Source organism: Mus musculus, chromosome 12, assembly GCF_000001635.26.
Source record: "Mus musculus strain C57BL/6J chromosome 12, GRCm38.p6 C57BL/6J".
Classification (NCBI taxonomy): domain Eukaryota; kingdom Metazoa; phylum Chordata; class Mammalia; order Rodentia; family Muridae; genus Mus; species Mus musculus.
Window position 1 is genome coordinate 4,963,730 of NC_000078.6, and position 19,334 is coordinate 4,983,063.

Here is a 19,334-nt window from a genome sequence, read left to right on the forward strand (position 1 = left end):
GCAATTTCAAATCAACAAACATCTAATAACTATTATAAAATATAATTAGGAATTTTATGCAAGACTATATGATAGCAGGAAAATGTAAAACAAAAGGGCACATTGTTTTGAACATTTGACCCACTGAGAGTGAACACTGATGACATAGAAAAATTGGCTAGGACAATAATAACTAACAATATTGAGCCTGGAGTGGTGATACATGTGTATAATCTTAGCACTGAGGAGGCGGAGTTGAGAGGATCAGGAATTCAAGGAAGGCCTCAGCAGTTGAGGCTAGTCTAGGGTGTATGAGACCCCCTTTCAAAACAGTAACACTGAAACCAAACATGAGACAAAATAACCAATAAGAAGGCATCATTAGTGAAAAAGACATCCAATAGAGAGAAAGCTAAGAACAGTTACTTCATTGCTGAATTAACAGGCTTTTAGAAGAAAGTATTAAGTGTATTAATTCTTTTCCATTTGTTCCAAAAATTTGAAAGGTGGGGCAGCCTTCTAAACTCATCATCCTAATAAAAAAATCAGACAAAAACATAACAACAAAACATAACAACAAAATTCCCTATAGACCAGTGTCTCTGATGAACATAAATTGTTTATCAAATCATTCAGTTGAGGTGGTGGCTTGAATATAAATTGTCTCCCACAAGCCCACATATTTAAGAGCTTGGTTTACAGGTATAATTGATTTCCAAGAAGTAACCCTGGGAACTCTAAGCAACAGGTCAATTCCTTAATAGACTCCTAATGTCATGCAAATTGGGAGGTGGTCAAAAGTAGGGAGTGGTGGGTAATTGAGGAAGTAGGTTACTTCATTTTCCTCAAAGTATGTTTGTTACACATCAATGTAATCCCCTCCAAATACTATTGACATTCTTGAGAAAACTAGATAAAGACAGCCTTAAAATTGATATGAAAGCACAAACACCCGGAATCATCAGGAATCCTGTAGACTAGAAAACTACAAGTATTATAACACCTAATTTCAAGACATACTGTTGAAGTGTTATAACCCAAATAAGCTGCTATTGGCTAAAGAAAATCACACAGACCAATTGAATAGAAGAGATGCCAGAAATGAACCAATGTGTATATAGTCAGCTGATTTCCAACAGAAGTGTTAAAGTCAAATATTTAAGAAACTCTTAGGCTGGGCAGTGTTGCCGAATGCCTTTAATCCAGCACTTGGGGGGCAGAGGCAGGCAGATTTCTGAGTTCGAGGCCAGCCTGGTCTACAGAGAGTTCCAGGACAGCCAGGGCTACACAGAGAAACCCTGTCTCGAAAAACCAAAAAAAAAAAAAAAAAAAAAAAAAAGAAAAGAAAAGAAAAGAAAAGAAAAGAAAAGAATCACAACTCTTTTATAAATGGTACGATACATACAAGGAACTTGTATTTCCTCAGTTCAAACTTCACCCAGATTTCCCATTCTATATGAAGCCAACTCTAAATGGTCTACAAACTTAAAGAGAAGATCAGAATGCAGCAGTACTGTTTGTAGAAGACCAAGCATCCAAAACATGAGCCTGTGTGGGTCATATCAGATTTAAATGAGACCAGCGGTTAAACATAATTTTATAATTAAAGATACTAGCTCACTTTATTTCTAGGTAAGATGCCTATATCATAAAATTTCAGCCATTCAATTAGAAAACATAAATCATAGATATTCCCTAAAATAAATAATATCTCACATTTCCCTTTCGTTTGTACGTTTTTAAACACAGCTAGAATAGTGTGTTTGGGACAGAAAATTATTTTTGACATGGTTTATGCTTTCCAGAAATTGTTTCAGCAATAAAAATAAAGAATAGGAGTGAGAACAGTTGGCAAACTAAGAAAACCACCATTGCTAGAAATAGGGGAACTGCAGAGACCATACATTTCTAGACGGAGAAACAAATGGACAACACCAAGATTGCTCTCTGCTAACAAATAGAGTACTGCAACCCTCCCCAGCCTCCTGTGCACTTTCATTATTGTTCCCACCGTGCTTCCTTAATATATATTTGTGGTACAATTATTGTGTTAGTATTTAAGACATTATTACTAACAAGAATGTTTACTTTTTTTTCATTAAGTTTTGCATGGCCTTTTCTTTTTTAAACAGCTCTATAGTGTCAACCCTCCTTGCCCTTATGGATGGATTAGATAATAGAGGTGAAATTGTTGTTATTGGTGCTACAAACAGACTTGACTCTATTGATCCTGCACTCAGGAGACCTGGTCGTTTTGACAGAGAATTTCTTTTCAACCTGCCTGATCAAAGGGTAAGGGGTTTTTGTTGTTGTTGATATGTGTGTGTGTGTGTGTGTGTGTGTGTGTAAGTGTGGTATATGTATGTGTGTGTATATACATGTATACACACATGAACACGTATACACACACACACACACACACACATACACACATGTAACTCGGTTACAAAGCATATACTTTGAAGGTGATACCCCTTGCCACACTTTGCTTTCTTTACTTTCCAGTAGAGGCTACAGCATCTCATGATTCTGTGCCAATGTCTTTGCAGGAAGGACGCATTGGAATTTGGCACTAGCCATGCTACTGCTTCCTGGGCCTAATTTACCTTTCCCTAAATTACTTTGAGTTTGTTTGGTTTGTCCAGGAAGTCACTGTATTGGGTTTTGTTTGTTTGTTTGTTTGTTTTTGGTTTTTCTCTCTCTCTACACGTCAACATATTTCTTGCCCAAGTAGAACTCAGTTTCATCCTGACTATAAATACCTGACTATAAACACCTGACTATAAACATCTCCAATTTTAAGAAGAGCTGTGTGCTTTCTTTGGTTCCAGAGACCTCGCTTATAGCCAGCAAAAATGGCCTTACACTACAGCCTTGCAGACATAGTTGCCTTTTAGAAGTTCTGTTCCCAGCAGGCCCCAGTAACCTGCCCCCAAAGTTCAGCAGCAGAAGCTTTGAAGGTTGTATTTTCACTAATTTTTGCTTATGGGCTATCTTAGTTAATACTTAAAAAATTCTGTGTAGCACTCCTTGTTAATGCTTGCCTGTACTCCTAGCACTTTGGGACTGAAGCATGAGAATTCTAAGGTTGTGGCCAGCTTGGGTTTCATGGTATCTCAGAACAACTGGAATAACAGCAGCCAACTATCTATATGTAATTATTGAACAGTTCATTCTTGTTCTACTAGCAGTCATCACAGTGCTCAAGAATCTCAGGGAAAGGGAACTTCCTGGTCGGGTCTATGCAGATGCCTCTTTGACACTCATACCCTCGTTGACTCCGTTATCACATTTACTTGTTATATGTCTATAGTTGACCAAACTAGGTATTTTCCCCAATAAACTTTTAAAAACATTCATTTTTATTTTATTAGATGAGTATTTTGCCTGCATGTATGTAAGTGTACTGAGTGCATGCCTGGTTCTTGCGGAGGCCAGAAGAGGGTACTGGATCCCCTAAAATTGAAGTTACAGATGGAGCATCCAGGGCTGAGCCAGCTCTACAGCCACCCTCCCTAAAACTATGTTCATAAATATCCTGTACTAAAGTTTCATAGTTAACGTATGAAGTCTAGTTAGTTAAAAGCAGTAAATATTGTTCATTATGTTGAGGTATTTAAAAAGTGTCCCCTAGAGACAGAATAATATATGGTTATTTGTTATACAAAATGGCTTTTAGTAAATTATAAAAAGTTCTTTCCTTCATAGTTGTAATTATGTTTTTGTGTTAATTTATTTCTTAAATTTCCACGGAGAACTCATATTACAGAGGATACACTAGGAATGTATATCGCTGTCTGTGAAATGCCTGGTCTACATACAGAGAGCAGATGTGGAGATTAGGAGTGCCAGCCAATCTTACCTTTTGTAGGCTATTTTGATGCCTCAGTTGCTGTCTGCCAGCATAACTACTTGTCATTGACTTAGATTTGGATCCACACACGAATCGAAAGGCTTCAGAATGCTACCTATATAGCCTCTCTTGCTCTTTTACAAGTATTTTAAATTTATTCTTTGATAATTTCATAATTGTATATAATATGTTTTGATCATATCCACCCACAATTTTCTTCCTTCAGATTGTCCTGGATCCTCCCTCAGTAGCATCCCTTTTCTTTTCTACTTTGCGTTCTCCCCACCCCTTTAAAACACTATCTCATTGGGTCTACTTAGTGCTGTGCATATACACATAATAAATGGGTTTGGGGCCATTCACTGAAACATGGCAATCTACCAGTGTCCATGCCCCCAATAGCTTCTCAATCAGGTGTGGGGCTTTCTGCAGCCCTCTTTTATTCTTTGCCTTTCTTGTGCCAGTAATGACTGCTGCTGTGACTTCATGAATTCAGTAGCCTCACCATATCAGGATGTAGCATTCCACAACACTCACCCTCTTCACTCTCCCATCCTGTCTGGCCCTTCTGTGATGTTCCCTGAGCCTTGGGATATAGTCTCACTTTCATTGCTCAGGTGCAGCTACCACAACAGTTCAGGGCCCAGAGGTCAATTTAGTTGTAGGAGATATGGGTACATTCTGTTTTGATACAGAGAATTATCAGTTTGTGATTTCCAACAACAGGCTAAGCCCAGGGTTGCGGCCCTACCAGTTCATGGGGATATGTTTTCTTCATAGAGACATTGCCAGTGTTCTTCGGCCTGGCTTCTGGAAGAGATCTATGCTGACTTCTGCTCTTTCATAGTATTTAAGTCCATGAGACTAGATGACCTACCTCATCTTCTGTCCTACAGAATAGGCAGTGGGTGAGGAATACAAGAATAGGTAGATGTTCTTGAAGCCAAATGAATAGACCATGCTGTGATCAATTTGCACTTGTAACTGAGAAGAGAAAAAAGTTCAGACATTGTATTTAGCAACACATTTAAGTTACCAGTGATTCTCACTGTGGTTGCATAAATTTCATTAGAAGAAATTGGAGGCAATGTTCAAAAAGTATTGCTGTAAAAGCAGTCTAGGGCTGTTGATGGCTTATGAGAAGAGCACTTGTCGTGGAATTCTGATGACATGAGTTTGATCCCCAGACTCCATAGTTGGAGCAGAGATGATCCCAAGAGTTTTTCTGTGATATAGTGTGTGTGCACACCCCTCCCTACCTCCCACCACTAATAATAAATAAAATAGAAAAGGAGGCATGTAGGAACGTAACATTTAGTTTTAGCTTCTTGTCACACATTAGTGATTCACTATTTAATGTCACTAATGAAGCTTCTTTTTACCTCTTAGAACATGAATTGTCTAAACTCATGAAACAGAGATAAAAGTTGTAGGGTTTTTGTTTCTGTTTTTAAGTTTTCTTTTTATGTATATATGTGAGCACACTGTCACTGTCTTCAGACACACCTGAAGAGGGCATCAGATTCCATTACATGGTTGTGAGCCACCGTGTGGTTGCTGGGAATTGAACTCAGGACCTCTGGAAGAGCAGCCAGTGCTCTTGACTGCTGAACCATCTCTCCAGCCCCCAAAATCTTAGGTTTTATAACAAACAGGTTGATGTGAATGCCAAGGTGTTTAAAATTCTTTTAAAACAGAGAACAGCTTAGTGTGGGGTTACAGTCAGAATTTGTTACAGCAAACCCATGAGAAGTTGGTGCTGTCTTACGCCGCTGTACTCTTCTTCTTAGGCCAGAAAGCACATCTTGCAGATCCACACCAGGGACTGGAACCCAAAACTGTCTGATGCATTTTTAGGAGAATTGGCAGAAAAATGTGTTGGTGAGTGCTCCTATTTGAACTCTTCGCCTGTCTCTGCTTGTCCTACTCCGTGTGCCTTTCCCTTTATGTTGAAATGTGAATGAGTACAGTTGTATGTCTTTAACTGTGTGATAGACGGCTCTGAATTCATATTTAAAAGTTATACAATCGTTTCACTTAAAGTTTCATGGATTGAATTCTCATCATGTGAGGTGTTTGGTGAACAAAGCTTAGAAGTCACATGGGTTTCATTGAATGCTGAACATCCTTCATATTACTACAGTCTCCTCTTAGGAATTATCCCTTCTCAGAAATGTTACTAAGAAAGACAAGCATAAGAGAAAAGGCCCATGTGGATGAGCACTGTGGCCTCCCATGCGTCCTGGATAGAGCTGTCGGGCTCAGCTCTGTTCCTGCAGTCTAGAGAGAGCTGGGTGGGAGGGGCCAGCAAAGAAAATCCTTACTGCTATTTGCCTCAAATATAAAACTTTTCAACTTAATTTAAATACATCACAGTAGAAAAATGTCACCCACAGAATAAATAACCATTGATGTTCTAAGAGGATGAGAGCACTGATAACCACAGGAGATGGAATTCGAGGCTTTCTCTCTTCTAATTAGGTCTGAAATAGGAGGTTAGTAGTAACTGAATGTACACAAAGGAAAGTTCCCTCATTCTTCCTTCTTCCTGGCAAGAGAGCATGCACTAAACCCATTTCATGGTTTTTTTTCCCCATACTCTGCAAAATATAAAAAACAAATAAAAAACTACCTATCTCCATGAATATTTTAAGCATTATGAAGAAATCCCTCAAATAAATCCATTAATGATATCTACTTGGGAAAACTTCAAAGTTACCAAAACCAAAAACATCAACTTAGTTAAAAAAAATTTCATTGTGATCCACTATCAAATAATTAAAACTTAAATAGAACATTAGTCCATTCAGTTAGCTACATCCGAATTATCCTCTTCATCCACAGGGACTTCCATCTCCGAAGCAGCATCCCTCAGCTTTTGAACCACAAAGACCTCGACATCTTCTGGTGAGGAGAAAACGTAAATCTCTCCAGCACTACCCCAATTTAAGCTTTGCCTGGTATAAGAGAGCATGCGCCAGACCCATTTCATGTACATTGGCTTGATCTTTGCAAAGCCTTGTGCTGCTTTATGGGAGAGGGTGGTACTTGGTTAAAACGAAACAAAACAAAACAGAACCCAGTCTTTCCTTTTTGATCCCTCTCCCCTTTATTTATCATATTATGGTATTAGAGTTCAGATCAGACTGGGAGCTTTTGTAGATTTTTCTGTGAATCTGTCACAGGATGAGCCTTAGTTGAAGTTCATAGTTGTCTTCAAGAAGTGAGAAATCCCTAGCTATTCTAAAATAACTTTCTATTACCCTGCCTTTCATCTGAAATGTTACACACTGAAGTTTAATTCTTTATCTTAATATTTGAGTTTCAGTTTTCATATGTGTTTCAAAAGGTCAGTCAGTATTCTGCACTTTTCCAAGTGACTTACTTTAGCATGCAGTTGGTCTTTAAAAGACATTTACAATGTAATTTCTTACTGGACTGAAACTTCTCTTGCTTTTCCTCTTTTTGTGGGGTGGCAGTATGTATGAGATATGTTTATATACCATTGGCTTTTTGGAGAGTTAAATAAAATTCCAGTGAAATTAAATGGTTGTGTGTTCAGTTATGGCATTGATTTCATTTAAGAAACCAGTTCATGTTAAGAATGGTCAAATGCAGATCTTCAAGTAGGAATAGAACTACTGTCCTATTAGAACTACTATTTTAAATTTATTTTGAATATTACTATATACCTCAAATATGTTTTAACATGTATGGTTTCAGTTCAGTGGGATTTATGCCTAACAAAGATTATGCAGTCTTGGTGAATATCTGCAAGGATAGTTGGCCTTTTATAGGCTATGGACTTTGACTTGAGATACCTTGGAGGCTTTTGCATGCATATCAGGTATTCTTTTTAAGTAATAAAGAAATTTCATAAAAAGCTGGTGTCAACATTTATACAAAAAATAGCTTACAATTAATAAAACGGATTATCTAATGTTTTCTGTTTATTTTCAGTGAGAGGCTTAAAACAACGAAAACATGTCTATGAAATATCTGTATTTGGGGCTTTCATTTTGTTTGTAATTTTTCTAAAGAAATCCTCATAAAAATATTGATCCTTTTTTCTAACCTAACCCTTTATAGTTATATTTTCAATCTTTACAAAAATTATAACCTAGCCGGGCGGGGGTGGTGCATGCCTTTAATCCCAGCACTCGGGAGGCAGAGGCAGGCGGATTTCTGAGTTCGAGGCCAGCCTGGTCTACAGAGTGAGTTCCAGGACAGCCAGGGCTACACAGAGAAACCCTGTCTGGAAAAACCAACCAACCAACCAACCAACCAACCAACCAACAAACAAACAAACAAAATTATAACCTAATAGTAACATGAAAGAACCATGTTTCTTCAGTCTGTTGGTGTCCAGTAGAGCATTGTTTAGGAATGGTGAATGTGGGTTTTGAAAAAGGATGCTTTAAAAACAAGAACGTAAACGTTTAACTTTTAAGGTTGTTTCTTCTGTCAGCATCCTCTGTTTCCTAAACTAGAACACTGTGAGAGTACAAGGTGTGCTATCACTTAGAGCAGGACAAGAGCCCCTGAGGGAGGGCCAGTGTTCACCCAGAGCATTGCCGTTCTGGTGTACTGTGTTCAGTGTTTGAATCCAGTGAAGCATATAGAAGCAAGTGAATGGTTCTCAACTTTTTTGTGCATCAGAGGAATTTCTAAATTTTTCTCAAAATACATACTTAAAATTTTAAACTCTCAGAGAGTGACTCACTGTTGTGGAGCCTGGGAGTTTGCATTCATTCTGATGAGTTTTTAAAATTGAGAACCATAGATACAGGCCAGTTAATTTCGCACAAGCAGATAAAGACAATATTGTCTGCTTTTTTTTTTTTGTCTAGTAATTGTGATTACCCACTGAAAATTTTCTTTAGAAAATGGATTCTGATATTGTTAATAAAGTCAATCTTGTGGACTCAATTAGGAAAGAATGAATAGCGTATTGCCATTGTATATAATTAACATGTTACTATGGCAAATATACTGCCTTATGTTCCTGGAGGATTTATGAGTACTTCTATAGTTGCTGTTGTATCTCACCAGCCTCTGAGCTTTTCTTGTTAACTTGAGCAGCTGTTGTAAAGAGGACCACTGCGTGTCCATTCACTGTGCAGATATTTACCGGGAATATAAGTATGGTTCTTATTTGATGATGGTAGTTTATTTTTATCTTACAAAATTCATGTTCTTGTGATTATTTTCTACTTTATAATGTTATACAAGTGTTCTGTACTCATTTTGTTGAAGTAATATAAAAACTGTATGTCAAAGAAAAATGTACTTAAAAATTTATTAATGGAGAAGTATAAAATAGAAGACTAATGATAAACATAGTTATTCTGAAGAATTATTTGGGAGTTAGATTGTTATAATATTTCTTTAATCTGTTTATAGTTTTTAAGGCAAATTCTCAGATTATAAACTCACGAGTCATTTTTTCCTTTTGTAATCATTTTTATTTTGGTATTTATAAGTATCATAAAGTCAACATGAAGTATAAAGAGGAAGACAACTCAATAGTGATCCCTAAGTTTAGGGCATAATGTTCTATAACTTGTTCAAGTGGCTCCCCCTGCTGGTGCAACTGATAAGGGTGCCCAAGTGAAGTTTAATTTAGTTGCTGATAGTAAAAGACAGTCTTTGGCTAATCTGAAGGTTTTGGTTTGTTTTTCCCTTTTGTGACATGAGTTTCTAGTAGATCATTTTTGTAAATGTATGTTTTGCAGAAGTAAGTAGGTAAGTAATGAGAGTCAGTGTGGGAAACAATAGTCTAATTACAACATTAAGTTACAGTGCTTTTCAACTTGTTAATGACTATTGTGCTATGCTCAGGTCTGATGGTAAATTATAAGTTTTTGAAGATTCTCCTTATATATAATACCTTTGTATCACTTTTTCATATGTATTTAGGAAGTTAGTAATATTAGAAAAAATAAGCCAGGAGAGGTGACACACACCTGTAGTCATAGGTACTCAGCACGCCAGGGCAGGAGGCCTGGGCAATTTAGTGAGATTTGGTCTCAAAATAAAATCAAAGAAAGATGAAGAATGTTGCATAGTGGTATAGTGTGAGGATAAAGTCTAGATTAAGATTAGTTATGAAAGATTGAAATGTAGCAGTAATTCTTTGAAAACTTGCCCTGAAGAAAGCTGTGCATCGCAGTCAGTGGTTTTTGACACACAATACAGGACTTTTTGTGTTAATGTTATTAGCTTATGTTTTTGATAATTTAAAATACTTAGAACATTTTTAGTCAGTTTTGTTAGGTGATTTTAAAGGATTCATTTCAATTTTGCCAATGATTACTGATTATTTTAGATAGAAATGTATGTATTATGAAACCAGAGTGATCTTCGGAAGAATTAATTTTGTTCCTTTTCTCGTTTTGTGCATTAGGCTACTGTGGAGCTGACATCAAGGCCCTGTGTACAGAAGCCGCCCTGACTGCCCTGCGGAGGCGCTACCCTCAGATCTATGCCAGCAGCCACAAGCTGCAGCTGGATGTCACCTCAATAGTGCTCAGCGCCCACGACTTCTACCATGCCATGCAGAACATCGTGCCTGCTTCCCAACGTGCTGTGATGTCTTCAGGACAGGCGCTGTCCCCCATTATAAGGCCATTGCTAGAAAGAAGTTTCAACAACATCTTAGCAGTCCTGCAAAAAATATTTCCTCATGCAGAAACTAGCCAGAGTGACAAGAAAGAAGGTACTGTAAACTACTTTTTTGTATTGTGAAAATAAGAAAAACATTTCTTCATAAGATTAATTAGAACTTTATTTCACTCATCACTGAATATTTCAGAACTCACATGTTGTCTGTAAATGGTGTTGCCTGGTGAATGTTTATTCACTCTTAATATGGAGGATGTTAGAAAGTAGACTATAGTAATAATTGCTTATTTATTATAAAGTGCCTAATTTATCATTCATGAATCCATATCAAAGTTCTATGAGTTTTGAGGAGATTGAGCACTTTGGTTATGCGAGGTCACTCAGTAAGATTGGAGGCCGACTCAAGCCCAGGGAGCTTGCCTGCCCCGGCCGTGCTTTGTTCGGACGCTTCTGTACAGTCAGCTCATTTTGATGATGTTGACAGAGCACTCTTCATTTGTGCCGATGAAAATGAAAATGAGCTGTAGGTAAGGGAGTAACGTCCAGCCTAATTGTCCATAGTTATAGATTTCATTAAGCCCGGGCCTGTAATTTGGACCTGAGATGAAATCAGAACATTATCCTAAAAATCACATTTTCATGAGGAAAAAAAAATTCTGCTGGAGATATAAGTTAGTGAGAGGCATGCTTGTCTACCTTGCCTGAGGTCCTGATTCAGCTCTCAGTTCTGTGTCAGCTGGACATGATGGTGCACGCCTGTACCACTGGAGAGGCGGAAGATGCAAGATCAGAAGTTTCACGTCATCTTTTGAGGGCTAGGTCAGCAGGACAACAGGAAACCTTGTTTCATCTCCCCCAACCCCCCCAAAAAGTTTAGGTTTATGTTGAAATCAAGTAAGACCCATGAAATTTGAAGGTGAAGTAGTGAGGGTTTTATTTTTTTGTTGGTTTAACACAGGGTTTCACTGTGTATTCCTAGCTGGCCTGGGCATTTTGCCTGCTTCTCTCTCTACCTGGGATTAAAGCCACGTGCCTGGCATGAGATAGTGTGTTTTGATTATTTTAAATTTATCTTAATACTCTCTTTACTTAGTGTGTAGCTTATAACAAATAGAAAATTGTTCAGAGAATTATAGCAACATTAAAATTCATTGATGTTGTCTAATGAATATCAAATGAGTATATTCAGTGAATCATGAATATTATTCAATTTGACTGTCATTATAAATATATTTTTTCAAAGACTAATTTTCTTTAAAGGAAAACTTTACATAGAACTCTTTGTTCCTTAAGGTTTTTTTGACAGGTAGGGTGTGGACAACTATTCCTGAGCATATCTATGAATCAGGCTCTGTGCTGTGATTTGTGTGTGTTTTTATCTGTGATAGGTACGTTCTTTGTCTTTCTTTTCTGAGACAGTTTCACTCTGGAAATCATTATATAGCACTGGTTGATAGTTAAACTTATAACAATCCTCCTGTCTTACTCTCCTGAGTACACTATTACAGATAGGAGTCATCACCCTAGCTTATCTATGATTTTTATAACTGGGAACACACATATAAATATCTTTATCTAAAACTTTCAATAAAAAACAAAAAACAAAATGATTTGCTTCTTTAGACAATGCAGGGACTCCCCAGGCAGACCAACGGAGTCAACTGCTGGACCCTCGGGGTCCAGAGACTGAACCACCAACCAAAGAACATACAAGGGCTGGACCTAGGCCCTCCATCCATGTGATGCAGACACTCAGCTTACTTTTTGTGTGGGTCCCCCAGCAACTGGAGCAGGGGCTGTCCCTGACTGCTGCCTGCCTGTGGATCCTGCTCCTCTAACTGGGCTGTCTTGGCTGGCCTCAGTGGGAGAGGATGGGCTTAGTTCTGCAGTGACTTGATGTGCTAGGGTGGTTGGTATCCAGGGGGGACCTCCCTCTTTTCAGATATGAAGAAGATGGCACAGTGGGGAGGGCCCATGGAAGGGGTACTGTGATCAGAATGTAAAATGAAGAATTACCTATTGTGAGAGATTTTTGATATTCTTTTTCTTCATTTGAGAGTTTCCATTTTATGGCATTGTTCTCTTCATATACTTTTATTTTTGTAATTGCAAAGTATACTTTACTTCAGGCAACAAAACTAAGTTGCATGTATTAGTGGGATAACAACTACATTTTATTCAAGTTGTAAATTCTTGTCTTTCATTACTTTATATGTATTTTCCAGTTTGTTTTATTCGTTAATATTTTTTCCATAGACCTGTATTCTTTCCTTGTTTGTGACATTATCACCTAAGAGATTTTCTGTTATTTCTCAAATAAATATTTACTAAGTATTTAGCTTTTAAAGGCCACTGTAACTCTTCTTACTTGTATCATTCTGTGCCTCCTCATTTTCTTCTGTTTGATTTTTGTGTGTTTGTTGGCCATGTGTATGTCCTGTGTGTGGGTGCACATGCGTCTAGGTGAGTGTACTTTGTGAACATGGAGCTGATGTCAGCAACTATCCTTCCTTGTATGTCGCCTGTTTCCCTGACTGAGTAGCCAGCTTGCTCTGTGAGTTTTGTTTCTGCTTTTCAAGACTGAGATTGTAGGAGGGCTGCCATGCTTACATGGTGTCTCTGTGGGTTCTGGAGATCTGCACTCATGGTAAGCACTTTAACCACGGAGCCATCCCCCTAGCCCTGTGCCTTATCTTTATACAGCATCCTATTCTTCTGTTTTAGAAATATATGATATAGTTCTTCCCTTTCTCCCTCCTTCCCTCCTTCCCTCCTTCTCTCTTTTCTTCTTCTTTTCCCTCACCTTACCTAGTCTCCTCCTCCCTGCCTCCCTTCCCTTCCCCTTCCTTCTTTGGAACCTTGAATAGGGTCTTACTGTGTCCCAGTCTTCTGAGTAGCTGACCTCACAGGCGTGTTGCACTGTGTGTGACCAGAGTTGATTTCTATCAATATCAGTTCTTCATCTGCTACACATATTACACTGAATTGGCATTTTAATAGACATGTATGTGAAATGTGTTAATCTGGAAAAGTATTGTGTTCTCAGTGGAAATTGTAGTTACAGTTAATTCACTGAGCAATAATAATATCCTGGCCCATAGAAGAGCTAATGCTACTTGAATGGGTGAACTTTCACTCTGAGTTGATACCTACCTAACTGTTTTTTGTTTGCTTGTTTGTTAACGACTTACTTTATTTTTAAGTATGTATTTATATGTGGGTATGTATACTTGAAGGAAGGTGCCTGCAGAGGCCAAGGTGTTGGATCTTGATGGAGCTCCAGTTCCCGGCAGTTGTGAGCTGCTTGGTGTCGGTGCTGGTGTCTCTGTTAGTATATGCTACACATGGGATACTCTGGTGCTAGAATTCAGGTGGTTATTAGCTACTTGACAAATGGGTGCTACCAACTCTTGTCCTCCAGAAGAGCACCACGTGCTCATAACTGCTGAGCCATCTCTCCTGCTCACCCAATTTTTCATTTTTCTTTTTCCCTTTTAAAAATTAATTATCTAGGGCTAGAAAGATGGCTCAGCGGTTAAGAGCACTGGCTCTCTTCGAGAGGTCCGCAGTTTAATTCCCAGCATCCACATGATGGCTAACAACCATCTGTAATGGGATCTGATGCCCTCTTCTGGAGTGTCTGAAGACAGCTAGAGTGTACTCATACATAAAATAAATAAATCTTAAAAAAAAATTAATTAATTTTTAAAGAAAGGATTTCACTTGGTAGTCTTAGCTGTCCTGGAACCTCATATATAAATCAATCTGGCCTTGAGCTGACAGAGATTTACCTGTCTGTTTCCCAAGTGCTCCTCCTACTCTGTTAATTAGGCAAAATTTTCATTGAAACATGAGGTCATTTAAAAAGAACAGGTCAGTGTTTTTGGTTTTTTTCCAGTTTGCTTATTGTTGTTCTTGTAAGAACTGGCTTTTTGTTCAGCTGCCTTAATGGGATGTGAAATGGGCTGATTTTGTTCAAATTGAACTCACAGGGTATCTTTTATGAGGGCACCATTTCTTTCTGAGACTTACTCAGCAGTGTCCCAAATTACAGTTCATAGTAGGTGTCAATAATTTATAAATGTGATAAAATCATGCGTCTTATGTTTATAAATTAGAAAAATAACACAATGTCATCATCATGCCTGGTTAATCTGTGTTTCTGCCAGGTCGCGTGTTAGTTGATGCCACTTGACTTTTTACTCATTTTCTTTTGTTATTATATACGTTTATAAGGCTCATGATTCTTGTGTTTTTCTTCTGACAGATGTAGGAAGTCTGATTTTAGATGATAGTGAAGAGGAGAATGCTTTATCAATTTTCGAGATGAGTTGTCACTCGGGATCACCAAAGAAGTCATTGCCAGCTGCTGCTGTCACTAAACCTTATCTCCACTTTACAATGTGAGTAAGCTAGAATGGCTTTTCTGCCTTACATTTTTAGAACACAGTATACTTTGCTGCTGTTTATATTCTTACGGAATTTTTCTTTGTTTGCACACAATTCAGAAAAGCATTTATTGCATTATATCTTGTTGTTTGGTGTGTGGTAATAATTATGTTGTGGGTCACTGAATGCTTACTTTCCTGTCATATGCTAATTTCTCTAAGGGAAATATTGTCCCTTTTTTCCTTTTTGTGGAGGTAGGGAAGGATTATTACCATTAGAAGTCAACTCATTGTCCCTAGTTTTATTGCTTTTTATTTGAACTGAAATGGACAGTTAAGAAATATTTACCACCTCCCATGGCACATTAACTTGTGATTAAATTTTAGATGAAGGTTTAGAAACTCCAAAGCTACTAAAGAGATTTTGAATTAGAAATTGCTCAGTAATTAAATAACATTTTGATTCTTAGCAGAGCATTAGTTTACACTTTTGTAATTTGAATTTTACTGTTTTTCTACTTACCTTTATCTTTTTACTGTCTGTGTTGTAGTGCAAATGTAATTTTAAATTAAGAGACCAAATAATTTTCAAATACAAAGGCACCACTCTTCACTTACATAATCAGTACCATAGTTACAGGCCTCAAGCTTCAGGGGGGTGGGTTTAATAGTCCTTCTGCCAAGGAGACTGCTTTTACATGCCATTCTTTTTTCCTCTTTCTCCTTTTCTTTTAGTCTTTTTAAAAAAGACATAGTCTACTTTGTACCTTAGTCTGGCCTATAACTCACTTTGTAGTTAGTCCAGGCTTGCCCAAATTTGTGGTAATCCTGCCTGCCTGAGCCTTCGAATGCTGGGATCACAGATGTGAGTTACCATGCTTGGCTGTTCTTTAGTGTCTTTCAAGTAATTTTTAAAACCTATTTTGAACAAGTTTACACCTTCAGCCTGAATTAAAGTTTCTCCCGTGTAGGTCATGATGAAATGTTGGTTTGACTGTATGTATGCATTGTTAACTCTTTTGTTGTTGGTCATGTTTTAAAAGTGAGCTTAAATATCTTCCATCTGCTTTCTTTTCCTGGATATGTTTCTTCATTGCAAACTCTTCCCATCAGGAAGTTCCTTTGTCTTGGTTTCCACACCTTCCCTTTCTGCTTGCAGGGAGGCTTTCTAACACTAGCTTTCTGTTAGTCTGTTTGGTTGATAGTTACAGGCTAATACTTTTTTCTGCTTTTTACCTAACTAGCGTGTCTGTTTGTATGTCTGTTGATTTTTTTATTTTTAGTTTAAATTTGAATTATATGTTAGCAGAGATAAAAAATGATCAGTCTTTTATTTCAGTGTTGTAAGAGAGACCCTGCCAGTAAAGGAGCACAGAGGAACTTTGTTCCCACTCCTGTGTTTGTATGCTGTTTGCTTTTTTACGATTATTCTGCTTCTGGTTTAATGTGTGCTGCCGCTGGTTTGGCTCATTGATTTATTTTAGCTTTTCTAGAAGAATTTGTTTAATTTTAGCTTCCTTTACACAGCTATTTTAGTTTACCAATTGTGTTCTTTTCTAGAGCAAGCTTTCCCTCACCCCCTTTTAAGTCAGGAGGCCTTAAACTCACCATGATGCTAAAGCTGGCCTCAATCTTCTTTTCCTGTCTCTCCCACCCATGTGCTGGAGTAATGGGTATCTGCCAGCACACCTGGCATGGTGATTTTCGATTTAGATACTTCAGTAGTTTATCCCTTTATTTACTCATTCAAAACACTTTCTGTTAGTATCTGCTGTACCCGGACTGTGTTTGATGTTAAAAGCACAAGAAGGAGCTAGATAGATACAACTTACTTTAGTCTGAAGACATTTTTATTATTCGCTTGTTGTTGTTTTGTGTTTCCTGCAAGTAAAGTTTCTGCTGGGAAGTGCAGGGAAGCACTATAGGAGGCTTAGTCTCAACTCATGCTCTTGGGGGATGTGGGGGTGGCAATGGCACCTGAAACTTGCAGCAAACTAGCTGTGTGCTGTGTGCTTGAGCCATGCATGTGTGGTGTCATTTTATGGAGGAGGAACGCAAAAGTCCAGGGGTTGTTTCCAGTGAGTTGTAGGCCCTGGCTCTGTGCTGTTTGTTTCCTGGGATTTCCCACCATCCCCCAAACTGATTGAGTTCCTTATTTTGTTTCTTTTGAGATAAGATTTTGTTTTGTAGCCCTACCTAGTTTAAATTCACCATGTGCCCCCAGATTTGACCATAAATTTGCAGCAGTCTTCGTCTCAGCCGCCCAAGTGTCAGCTTAAAACCGATTTTTGAACTTGATTGATAATTATATTTTCGTTGAGCGACTTGACCATATGATTTTTTTTTTCAAGAAGCATGTAGATGGAAATAAAGGTCTTGCCAGGAGTGGTGGCGCACACCTTTAATCCCAGCACTTGGGAGGCAGAGGCAGGCGGATTTCTGAGTTTTTGCTTTTTCGGTACCATGTCCAGGAACTTCCTGTCAAATATGGTGTTTACTACCATGCTAACCTCTAAGAATCTTAAAAATGTAGCTCTTACATATCTTTGACTTGCTTTAAGTTAATTTTGCATTATGTACTAGGTAAGCATTCAGCTTAATTTTTTTTAGCATGCAGAATAGACTTTCCCAGATTGATAAAGGTCCCAAAACCTTTATCAAAAATCATTTGATCGGGTCGGGTGGTGGTCATGGTGGTGGCATGCACTTTTAATCCCAGTAGATCTCTGTGAGTTCAAGGCCAGCCTGGTCTACAGAGTGAGTTCCAGGACAGCCAAAGCTACAAAGACAAACCCTGTCTCAAAGAAAAAAAAAAAGAAAAAGGAAAAAAAAAAAAACCCACAAGAAAAAAAAAAGAAAATAAAGGTCTTTAGCAAGGAGTATACATGGATTTTGCTTTTGCTTTCTGTTTGAGTAGCGTGTGTTAGTATGAAAGCTCAATGCAGAACAAGGCAGTGTTAAGAAGACAGCCTGGGCCTTGTTGCCAGGTTTTGGGGATTGTTTCACAAAACAGTACAGACGTCTGTTTTTTTGTTTTTTGGTTTTTTTTCTGAGACAAGGTTTTTCTGTATAGCTCTGGCTGTCCTGGAACTCACTTTGTAGACCAGGCTGGCCTCGAATTCAGAAATCTGCCTGCCTCTGCCTCCCAAGTGCTGGGATCAAAGGGGTGCGCCACCACCACCAGCAGAGGTCTGTTTTTTAGACCTAAGAAAAACTACATGTCAGTAGTTTAGCACTGTGTAAGAGAAAGACGTATGGATGAAAATAGGCCTTTTTCTTCCTTTATATTACCATTGTGGATTAGAAACAGATTTCTGTTTTACAAATGAATATAGCTTTGTTTTTTTGTGATTAGAAACTTGATATATGTGATGGTTTGTATATTCTTAGACTAGGGAGTGGCACCATTTGGAGGTGTGGCCTTGTTGGAATAGGTGTGACCTGGTTGGAGTAGGTGTGCCAATGTGGGTATGGGTTTAAGATCCTCACCCTAGTTGCCTGGAAGTCAGTCTTCCACTAGCAGCCTTTGGATGAAGATGTAGAACTCTCAGCTCCTCCTGTGCCATGCCTGCCGGGATACTGCCATGCTCTCATCTTGATGATAATGGACTGAACCTTTGAACCTGTAAGCCAGCCCCAATTAAATGTTGTTTTTATAAGACTTGCCTTGGTCATGGTGTCTGTTCACAGCTGTAAAACCCTAACTAAGACAAAAGTTGGTACTGGGAGTGGGGTTTTGCTGTGATAGGCCTAACCATGCTTTTGTTTGAAAGAATGTGGATTTTGGGACTTTGGATTTGGAAAGCAGTGGAATGCTTTAAATGGGGCTTAATGGGTCATCCTAGTAGGAATATGGAAGACTTTGTTGCTGGGAGTGATTTGAATTGTGTTGATCTTACCCAAGAGATTTCAAAGGAGAAGAATTTCAGAATGTGGCATAAAGACTGTTTTTGTGGTATTTTGGTGAAGAATGTGGCTACTTTTTGCCCTTGTCTGAAAAGTCTGCCTGAGGCTAAGGTGAAGAGACTCAGATTAATTGCATTGACAAAGGAAGTTTCAAAAAAGCCCAGCAGAGACTTTGTTCTCTGGTTAAGTCTCATGAAGAGAAGTTTGAACAAGCTTAGCAAGTTTAGAATGGAAAAATAGAAAAGATATGGTTCGAGTATTAAAGGGGTACCAGGAAGTGAAATGGAGCAAAATCCCGTGTTCTAGGAGAAAACAGATTAAGGGTGTGGGACCTTGGGGCAAGATCCTACCCAGCTAAATCAAATACAGGCATGGTGGTACACACCTTTAATCTCAGGAGACAGGCATGCTGATCTCTGCATTCAAGGTCAATCTACAGAGCAAGACCCAGGATAGCCAAGCTTAGGTAGTGAAGGATTTGGAGAACAGAAAGCCAGTGACAGTGTAATAGTACAAGGGGGTCATGTTCTAATTCCTGCAAGCAGCAGAACTCTGCAGCTTCAGCCACGTGGCTCTGGCTCTAG

General features: G+C 38.4%; 1 protein-coding gene across 6 annotated transcripts in view; it reads left to right on the plus strand.

The window, feature by feature from the left end:
• The window catches only part of Atad2b (ATPase family, AAA domain containing 2B), a 132,993-nt gene that overhangs the window by 49,326 nt on the left and 64,333 nt on the right, over positions 1–19,334 (plus strand). For 4 of the 6 annotated variants that reach the window (XR_381193.4, XM_006515117.4, XM_006515116.4 and 1 more), the window contains exons 14-17: positions 2,112–2,271; positions 5,623–5,713; positions 10,239–10,550; positions 14,724–14,859. Coding sequence is in view for 5 of the 6 variants with exons in the window: in XM_006515117.4 (XP_006515180.1) it covers positions 2,112–2,271; positions 5,623–5,713; positions 10,239–10,550; positions 14,724–14,859 (699 nt within the window). In the remaining variant the exon portion in view is untranslated. Of the gene's footprint in view, positions 1–2,111; positions 2,272–5,622; positions 5,714–6,676; positions 6,740–10,238; positions 10,551–14,723; positions 14,860–19,334 lie in introns of all 6 variants that reach the window. The other 2 variants (XM_030246779.1, XM_017315117.1) reach the window with 1 other exon arrangement.